Source organism: Ranitomeya variabilis, chromosome 5, assembly GCF_051348905.1.
Source record: "Ranitomeya variabilis isolate aRanVar5 chromosome 5, aRanVar5.hap1, whole genome shotgun sequence".
In the NCBI taxonomy this organism is placed as follows: Eukaryota; Metazoa; Chordata; class Amphibia; order Anura; family Dendrobatidae; genus Ranitomeya; species Ranitomeya variabilis.
Window position 1 is genome coordinate 673,422,364 of NC_135236.1, and position 10,508 is coordinate 673,432,871.

Sequence of the window (10,508 nt, forward strand, 5' to 3'; positions counted from 1 at the left end):
TGGCAAGGCACAGATCTGTGCAAGGGTACAACAGAATTTCTGCAGTACTCAAGGTTCCTGAGAGCACAGTGGCTTCCAAAATCCTTAAATAGAAGAAGTTTGGGACCACCAGAAGTTTTCCTAGACCTGGTCATCCAGCTAAACTGAGCATTCATGGGAGAAGAGCCCTGGCGAGAGAGGTAAAGAAGAACCACGCTGAGCTCTAGAGATGCAGTAGGCAGGTGGGAGAAAGTTTCACAAAGTCAACTATCACTGCAGCCCTCCACCAGTCAGGCCTTTATGGCAGAGTGGCCCGACGGAAGCCTCTCCTCAGTGCAAGACATATGAAAGCCGCATAGAGTTTTCTAATAAACACATGAAGGACTCCCAGACTATGAGAAATAAGAGTCTCTGATGAGATGAAGTTAGACCTTTTTGATGATAATTCTAAGCGGTATGTGTGGAGAAAACCAGGCACTGCTTATCACCTGCCCAATACAATCCTAACAGTGAAACATGGTGGAGGCAGCATCATGCTAGGGGGGTGTTTTTCAGCTGCAGGGTGAGGCGACTGTGTTGTGAATTTGGTTTTTGGGCTCCCCCGGTGGTCACTGGTGGTACTGGACTTGTGTGCTTCACTTTCTCTGTTCACCTGTTTCCATCAGGATATGGGTGTATCCTATTTAGCCTTGCTGCTCAGTTATTCTAGTGCCGGCCATCAATGTAACCAGAGCCTTTCTGTTGCATGTTCCTGCTTCTAGACTACTATCAGCTAAGTTGGACTCTTAGTCCTAAGTTTGTTTTGCATTTTTGTTCCAGTTCACAGTTATGTTATTTTTCTGTAGCTGGAAGCTCTTGTGGGCCGAAATTGCCACTCCGGTGTCATGAGTTGACACATGAGTCTTAAAGTAATTTCGGGATGGTATTTTAATAGGGTTTTCAGCTGACCGTGAAGTTCCCTATTGTATCTTCTTGCTATTTAGTAAGCGGACCTCGCTTTGCTGAACCTACCTTCATACTGCGTATGTCTTTTCCTCTGAACTCACCGTCAATATATGTGGGGGGCTTCTGTCTCCTTTTTGGGGGAATTTCCCTAGAGGTAAGCCAGGTCTGTCTTTTCCTCTATTAGGGTTAGTTAGTCCTCCGGCTGGCGCTAGGCGTCTAGGGATAAAACGTAGGTACGCCACCCGGCCACTGTTAGTTGTGTGGTAGGTTTAGCTCACGGTCAGCTCGAGATTCCATCACCCAAGAGCTAGTCTGTTGTTTAAGTTCTCTGACGTTCCCTTGCCATTGGGAACCATGACAGTATGGCCGGCCAAGGGTTAAAACCGTTGGCAGAAGAAAGGAGAGAAAAAGAAGTCTGCAGATTTTTTTTTTTTTTTTTTTTTTCCTTCTGAGTTTGCTTTTTAGTTGACTCAGTTGCATTTCTGCTCTAATTGCAGCCTTTGTCTCTCTCTCTCCTTCTAATCCTTGAATGGCTCTGATCTCACCTGATTAAAATGGATCCTCAGAGTTTGGTTACAGGTTTGAATAATCTTGCTACGAAGGTTCAAAATTTACAGGATTTTGTTATTCATGCTCCTATATCTGAACCTAGAATTCCTATACCAGAATTTTTCTCCGGGGATAGATCTCGTTTCCTGAATTTCAAAAATAATTGTAAATTATTTCTTTCCCTGAGATCTCGTTCCGCTGGAGATCCCGCACAGCAGGTTAAGATAGTAATTTCCTTGCTGCGGGGTGACCCTCAAAACTGGGCATTTGCATTGGCACCCGGGGATCCTGCGTTGCTCAATGTGGATGCGTTTTTTCTGGCTTTGGGGTTGCTTTATGAGGAACCTAACTTAGAGATTCAGGCTGAAAAAGCCTTGATGGCCCTATCTCAAGGGCAAGATGAAGCTGAAATATACTGCCAAAAATTTCGTAAATGGTCTGTGCTTACTCAGTGGAATGAGTGCGCCCTGGCGGCGAATTTCAGAGAGGGTCTCTCTGATGCCATTAAAGATGTTATGGTGGGGTTCCCTGCACCTACAGGTCTGAATGAGTCCATGACAATGGCTATTCAGATTGATCGGCGTTTGCGGGAGCGCAAACCTGTGCACCATTTGGCGGTGTCTTCTGAGAAGGCTCCAGAAAATATGCAATGTGATAGAATTCTGTCCAGAAGCGAACGGCAGAATTTTAGGCGAAAAAATGGGTTGTGCTTCTATTGTGGTGATTCAACTCATGTTATATCAGCATGCTCTAAACGTACTAAGAAGGTTGATAAGTCTATTTCAATTGGCACTTTACAGTCTAAGTTTATTCTGTCTGTGACCTTGATTTGTTCATTATCGTCAATTACCGCGGATGCCTATGTCGACTCTGGCGCCGCTTTGAGTCTAATGGATTGGTCCTTTGCCAGGCGCTGTGGGTTTGATCTAGAGCCTCTGGAAGTTCCTATACCTCTGAAGGGTATTGACTCTACACCATTGGCTAGTAATAAACCACAATACTGGACACAAGTGACTATGCGTATGAATCCAGACCATCAGGAGATGATTCGCTTCCTTGTGTTGTACAATCTACATGACGTTTTGGTGCTCGGATTACCATGGTTACAATCTCATAACCCAGTCCTTGACTGGAAAGCTATGTCTGTGTTAAGCTGGGGATGTCAGGGGGCTCATGGGGACGTACCTTTGGTTTCCATTTCGTCATCTATTCCCTCTGAGATTCCGGAATTTTTATCTGATTATCGTGATGTTTTTGAGGAGCCTAAGCTTGGTTCACTACCTCCTCACAGAGATTGCGATTGTACCATAGATCTGATTCCGGGCAGTAAATTTCCAAAGGGTCGTTTATTTAATCTATCTGTACCTGAACATGCTGCTATGCGAGAATATATTAAGGAGTCCCTGGAAAAGGGACATATTCGTCCTTCTTCATCTCCCTTGGGAGCCGGTTTTTTCTTTGTATCTAAAAAAGATGGCTCTTTGAGGCCGTGTATTGATTATCAACTCTTGAATAAAATTACAGTCAAATATCAGTATCCTCTGCCACTGCTGACTGATTTGTTTGCTCGAATAAAGGGGGCTAAGTGGTTCTCTAAGATTGATCTCCGTGGGGCGTATAATTTGGTGCGAATTAAGCAGGGGGATGAGTGGAAAACCGCATTTAATACGCCCGAGGGCCATTTTGAGTATTTAGTAATGCCTTTTGGTCTTTCAAATGCCCCTTCAGTCTTTCAGTCCTTTATGCATGACATTTTCCAAGAATATTTGGATAAATTTATGATCGTGTATCTGGATGATATTTTGATTTTTTCGGATGACTGGGATTCTCATGTCCAACAGGTCAGGAGGGTTTTTCAGGTTTTGCGGGCTAATTCCTTGTGTGTGAAGGGTTCTAAGTGTATTTTTGGGGTTCAAAAGATTTCTTTTTTGGGGTACATTTTTTCCCCCTCTTCCATTGAGATCGATCCTGTTAAGGTTCGGGCTATTTGTGATTGGACGCAACCTTCTTCTCTTAAGAGCCTTCAGAAATTTTTGGGCTTTGCTAATTTTTATCGTCGATTTATAACTGGTTTTTCTGATGTTGCTAAACCTTTGACTGATTTGACCAAAAAGGGTGCTGATGTTGCTGATTGGTCCCCTGCTGCTGTGGAGGCCTTTCGGGAGCTTAAGCGCCGCTTTTCTTCCACCCCTGTGTTGCGTCAGCCTGATGTTACTCTTCCTTTTCAGCTTGAGGTTGATGCTTCCGAGATCGGAGCTGGGGCGGTCTTGTCGCAGAAAAGTTCCGACTGCTCCGTGATGAGACCTTGTGCGTTCTTTTCACGAAAATTTTCGCCCGCCGAGCGAAATTATGATATTGGTAATCGGGAGCTTTTGGCTATGAAGTGGGCTTTTGAGGAGTGGCGTCATTGGCTTGAGGGGGCTAGACATCAGGTGGTGGTATTGACCGATCACAAGAATTTGATTTATCTTGAGTCTGCCAGGCGCCTGAATCCTAGACAGGCGCGCTGGTCGTTGTTTTTCTCTCGGTTTAATTTTGTGGTCTCATACTTACCAGGTTCTAAAAATGTGAAGGCGGATGCCCTTTCTAGGAGTTTTGAGCCTGATTCCCCTGGTGATTCTGAACCTACAGGTATCCTTAAGGATGGGGTGGTATTATCTGCTGTTTCCCCAGACCTGCGACGGGCTTTGCAGGAGTTTCAGGCGGATAGACCTGATCGTTGCCCGCCTGGTAGACTGTTTGTTCCTGATGATTGGACCAGTAGAGTCATCTCGGAGGTTCATTCTTCTGTGTTGGCAGGTCATCCCGGGATCTTTGGTACCAGGGATTTGGTGGCTAGGTCCTTCTGGTGGCCTTCCCTGTCTCGAGATGTACGAGTTTTTGTGCAGTCTTGTGATGTTTGTGCTCGGGCCAAACCTTGTTGTTCTCGGGCCAGCGGATTGTTGTTATCTTTGCCTATTCCGAAGAGGCCTTGGACTCACATCTCTATGGATTTTATTTCTGATCTCCCTGTTTCTCAGAAAATGTCTGTCATCTGGGTGGCGTGTGACCGTTTTTCAAAGATGGTCCATTTGGTGCCCTTGCCTAAGTTGCCTTCCTCATCCGAGTTGGTTCCTCTGTTTTTTCAAAATGTGGTTCGCTTGCATGGTATTCCGGAGAATATCGTTTCTGACAGGGGGACCCAGTTCGTGTCTAGATTTTGGCGGGCGTTCTGTGCTAGGATGGGCATTGATTTGTCTTTTTCGTCTGCGTTCCATCCTCAGACTAATGGCCAGACTGAGCGAACTAATCAGACCTTGGAGACTTATTTGAGGTGTTTTGTGTCTGCGGATCAGGATGACTGGGTTGCCTTTTTGCCGTTGGCGGAGTTTGCCCTCAATAATCGGGCTAGTTCTGCCACTTTGGTTTCTCCTTTCTTTTGCAATTCGGGGTTTCATCCTCGTTTTTCTTCTGGTCAGGTGGAGTCTTCGGATTGTCCTGGAGTGGATACTGTGGTGGATAGGTTGCATCGGATTTGGGGACAGGTGGTGGACAATTTGGAGTTGTCCCAGGAGAAGACGTCGTGTTGGTCCTCGTCTTCGTGTTGGGGACTTGGTGTGGTTGTCTTCTCGTTTTGTCCCTATGAGGGTTTCTTCTCCTAAGTTTAAGCCTCGGTTCATCGGCCCGTATAAGATTTTGGAGATTCTTAACCCCGTGTCCTTTCGATTGGACCTCCCAGCATCTTTTTCTATCCATAATGTCTTCCATCGGTCATTATTGCGCAGGTATGAGGTACCGGTTGTGCCTTCCGTTGAGCCTCCCGCTCCGGTGTTGGTTGAGGGTGAATTGGAGTACGTTGTGGAGAAGATCTTGGACTCCCGTGTTTCCAGACGGAAACTTCAGTATCTGGTCAAGTGGAAGGGCTACGGTCAAGAGGATAATTCTTGGGTGACAGCCTCTGATGTTCATGCCTCTGATTTGGTCCGTGCCTTTCATAGGGCTCATCCTGATCGCCCTGGTGGTTCTTGTGAGGGTTCGGTGCCCCCTCCTTGAGGGGGGGGTACTGTTGTGAATTTGGTTTTTGGGCTCCCCCGGTGGTCACTGGTGGTACTGGACTTGTGTGCTTCACTTTCTCTGTTCACCTGTTTCCATCTGGATATGGGTGTATCCTATTTAGCCTTGCTGCTCAGTTATTCTAGTGCCGGCCATCAATGTAACCAGAGCCTTTCTGTTGCATGTTCCTGCTTCTAGACTACTATCAGCTAAGTTGGACTCTTAGTCCTAAGTTTGTTTTGCATTTTTGTTCCAGTTCACAGTTATGTTATTTTTCTGTAGCTGGAAGCTCTTGTGGGCCGAAATTGCCACTCCGGTGTCATGAGTTGACACATGAGTCTTAAAGTAATTTCGGGATGGTATTTTAATAGGGTTTTCAGCTGACCGTGAAGTTCCCTATTGTATCTTCTTGCTATTTAGTAAGCGGACCTCGCTTTGCTGAACCTACCTTCATACTGCGTATGTCTTTTCCTCTGAACTCACCGTCAATATATGTGGGGGGCTTCTGTCTCCTTTTTGGGGGAATTTCCCTAGAGGTAAGCCAGGTCTGTCTTTTCCTCTATTAGGGTTAGTTAGTCCTCCGGCTGGCGCTAGGCGTCTAGGGATAAAACGTAGGTACGCCACCCGGCCACTGTTAGTTGTGTGGTAGGTTTAGCTCACGGTCAGCTCGAGATTCCATCACCCAAGAGCTAGTCTGTTGTTTAAGTTCTCTGACGTTCCCTTGCCATTGGGAACCATGACACAACTGGTTGTCATTGAAGGAAACATTAATTCAGCCAAGTACAGCGATATCATGGAAGAAAACCTCTTCCAGAGTACTCTAGACCTCAGACTTGGCTGAAGGTTCACCTTCTAAGACAACAAGAATAAGCACAGAGCTAAATTAACAAAGGAGCGGCTTCAGAACAACTCTGTGACCATTCCTGACTGGCCCAATCAGAGCCCGGACCTAAACCCAATTGAGCATCTCTGGAGAGACCTGAAAATGGCGTCCACCAATGTTCACCATCCAACCTGACGGACCTGGAGAGGATCTGCAAGGAAGAATGGAAGAGGATCCATAAATCCAGGTGTGAAAAACTTGTGGCATCATTCCCAAGAAGACTCATGGCTGTACTAGCTCAAAAGGGGCTTCTACTCAATACCGAGCAAAGGGTCTGAATATTTATGACCATGTGATATTTCAATTTTTCTTCTTTATTAAATTTGCAAAAATTACTGCATTTCTGTTTTTTCTCAGTCAATATGGGGTGCAGATTGTACATTAATGAGAAAAAAAAATGAACTTTTTGGAATTTACCAAATGGCTGCAATGAAACAGAGTGAAAAATTTAAAGGGGTCTGAATATTTTCCGTACCCACTGTAACTACTATAATACTGCCCATATGTACAAGAATGTAACTACGGTACAAGAAAAATAAAGAACAAAACAGATACCATAATAAAAAATGGCTGCACAAGATGCCTATACCAATGTGGAAACGCACAGTGCAGGAATTAGAGCAATGCAGAGAGAAAATGGAGCAATACGTCCAAACGTGTAATATATAAAAAGTATAAGTTTATTACAGGATTATAAATAGAATATTAGTACATATTACCAGAATAATATATATAGCTCAGTAATAGAGACAATACAGAGATAGGATCAGGTGGAATGCATTATGTACAATCACATCATATCACATGGGCATTTTAATTTTAATAATAAAAGTGTGTAGTTCTTATGTAAACCTCCAAGACAAATAGAAAGTAGTGGAGAAAGTATAAGTATTATGTAATAGGCCTGCAGCCAAAATTAGATCAAGGCTGATATATAGAGACCCCACCATGTCCCCGCAGGTTCTTACCTATATTGTGAAATGAGGGATGACACACCGCTAGCTGTAATACTGCTGTCACCGGTGTGTCAGGTGTGACAGACAATCACCCCGGATCCGGCTGTAGAAGGTCTATGCATTTAGCTCTAGCTCCTTCTTAATTTTTGCATCTCTGTTATGGAGCGTTATCCTTCTCCCTCTAGGACCCAATAGTTACCTCCACCTTCTGCTGCTAATCACACACCTGTGCTGAAGGTTTAAATATATTCAATTGCTGCAGCATGGTGGGAGTGTTAGCTCATACTTGCCTCAGTCTTGTTGGAAGTTCTAGCAGTCAGTTAGTGTCTTCCCTGAGAACCCTTGGAGGATTCCTGTTGTGACATCTCGGTGGTCTTCTCAAACTAAGTGTTGCCCCCTTTTCGTCTACCCTCTCTGTCTGTAGTTTTAGTAGGGACTGACTAGCATGCACCACGTCCCCTCACTATGTAGGTCCTATAACTAGGGACAGCAGGGATTAGGTTCCTGCTTGGCGATTGGTACAGAACCTATTGAGTGATGTTTAGTGCTGCAGGGTGACTTCAGATCTGCCTAGGGGTCTCCACTCCCCTCTTCCCTAGTGTGTGGGCTCTCCCTTCCCTCTTTCTAGTGTTGTGCACTTACTTATCCTTCACCCAGCGTGATAACTGTCCCCATGTGCAAGAATATAACTACTATAATATTGCTCCTATGTACGAGAATATAACTACTATAATACTGTCAATATGTACAAGAATATAACTACTATAATACTGCCCCTATGTACAAGAATATAACTACTATAATACTGCCCCTATGTACAAGAATATAACTACTATAATACTGCACCTATGTACAAGAATATAACTACTATAATACTGCTCCTATATACAAGAATATAACTACTATAATACTGCTCCTATGTACAAGAATATAACTACTATAATACTGCCCCTATGTACAAGAATATAACTACTGTAATACTGCCCCTATGAAAAAGAACATAAATAACATAATAATTCCCCCTATGTACAAGAATATAACTACTATAATACTGCTCCTATGTACAAAATATAACAACTTGCTTCATCCTGTCTCATGTAATAGTGACTATCCTGTGATAATGTGCTTGTTTTCTTTCCTTTCACCAAAATTTTGTTAAAGTGTGAGATTTATTTTATTTTCTTTCTGATAGGATTGATCAGAATTCCCCCAAAGTTCTTGAAGACCCCGTATTAAATACAGTCGCTAAGAAGCTGAACCGCTCTCCTGCGCAGGTGGCCCTGAGATATTTGTTACAGAGGGGATGTGTCGTCTTGGCAAAAAGCTTCAACCCTGAGAGGATCAAGGAAAACTTCCAAGTAAATGAAGAAAATAAAATTAGAATAATTTCTTTCCTCTTAAAATTAATCTATATTTTGTTATTACTTTTTACTTACAGGTTTTTGACTTTGACTTAAGTGATGAAGACATGAAATCTCTAGATGGAGTCAATAAAGACATGCGTTACATGAATGTCGTTTCGTAAGTACCTTCTAGTTTCCGAGAACAAATTTGTTTTGATTTTTTCTTTACATTAACTTTTATTTATTAATATTTTTACAATTTAATTTTAACGTACTTGTACTTATTATGTTTTATTTTACGTCCTTACTTTCCTTTTATCTTCAATTTTTTTTAATTTTAGCTGGAAAGAAAGCCCTAAGTATCCATATGACGATGAGTTTTAAGAACATTGGCCAATTTCTCTGGATTCATCCTTATAACCCCTGTGTCTTATTATTTTTGTCTAGCAGATTCCAATGTACTGAAAATAAATGATCTATGAAATTGATTCTGACTGTGCTGTAGTGCTTATTATGGCTCGGATTTGACATGACAGCACATAGATACATTTTAACATTTAATGAGAAATTTTAAGGCTGAGTACAGATGCTGGAATTACACAGCGAAATCTCTTAGGGTACCGTCACACAGTGCCATTTTCATCGCTACGACGGCACGATTCGTGACGTTGCAGCGTCGTATGATTATCGCTCCAGCGTCGTAGACTGCGGTCACACTTTGCAATCACGGCGCTGGAGCGATGCCGAAGTCCCGGGTAACCAGGGTAAACATCGGGTTACTAAGCGCAGGGCCGCGCTTAGTAACCCGATGTTTACCGTGGTTACCAGCGTAAAAGTAAAAAAAAAACAAACAGTACATACTCACCATCTGATGTCCGTCAGGTCCCTTGCCGTCTGCTTCCTGCTCTGACTGAGTGCCGCCGTACAGTGAGGGCACAGCACAGCAGTGACGTCACCGCTGTGATCTGCTCTCACTTTCCGGCCGGCAGACAGTCAGAGCGGGAAGCGGACGGCAAGGGACCTGACGGACATCAGATGGTGAGTATGTACGTTTTTTTTTTTTTTACTTTTACGCTGGTAACCACGGTAAACATCGGGTTACTAAGCGCGGCCCTGCGCTTAGTAACCCGATGTTTACCCTGGTTACCAGCGAACGCATCGCTGGATCGCTGTCACACACAACGATCCAGCGATGACAGCGGGAGATCCAGCGACGAAAGAAAGTTTCAAACGATCTGCTACGACGTACGATTCTCAGCAGGGTCCCTGATCGCAGTAGCGTGTCAGACACTGCGAGATCGTAATGATATCGCTAGAACGTCACGAATCGTGCCGTCGTAGCGATCAAAATTGCACTGTGTGACGGTACCCTTAATGTTTTAAGTCAAGAGTATAACACTCTCCTTTATGTTGCAATAAAAAAAAATGTTGTTCTCTTGGAAAGATTTGCTAATACTTATTTTACTGATCAAAAACTGATTATGTATTTCAATACATTTAATCCTGTTGTGCCATAAAACCACAAATTTAATGATGTTTAAAAAGCTAAGGGACCGCTATGGGTACGATCCCAGATGCCGCTACAGATTCTCAGCTATTTGATAACCATATGAAAGACTGAAAACAATGACATTGAAACCATGTTGTACACAATTTTAAGAGGAAAAAATATAAAACACACTGGTGCTAATTAAAAGAAGACCTGAAGCCGCTGATATCAAGAAATCAAGTACAGTGCCAACTCAGTCAAAAAATTGAAAATTTAATGAATAAAGATAGATATCACGCTAAAGGTAAAGGCCAATACTAAAATGCCTGCTG

General features: G+C 43.4%; 1 protein-coding gene across 2 annotated transcripts in view; it reads left to right on the top strand.

Annotated features, from left to right (window-relative positions):
- The window catches only part of LOC143776954 (aldo-keto reductase family 1 member C1-like), a 31,470-nt gene extending 22,283 nt beyond the window's left edge, over positions 1–9,187 (top strand). For both annotated transcript variants that reach the window (XM_077266827.1, XM_077266828.1), the window contains 3 exons: positions 8,537–8,702; positions 8,783–8,865; positions 9,029–9,187. In XM_077266827.1, coding sequence (XP_077122942.1) covers positions 8,537–8,702; positions 8,783–8,865; positions 9,029–9,071 — 292 coding nt within the window. In that variant the 3' untranslated portion in view covers positions 9,072–9,187. The remainder of the gene's footprint in view (positions 1–8,536; positions 8,703–8,782; positions 8,866–9,028) is intronic.
- The last annotated feature ends 1,321 nt before the right edge of the window (positions 9,188–10,508 follow it).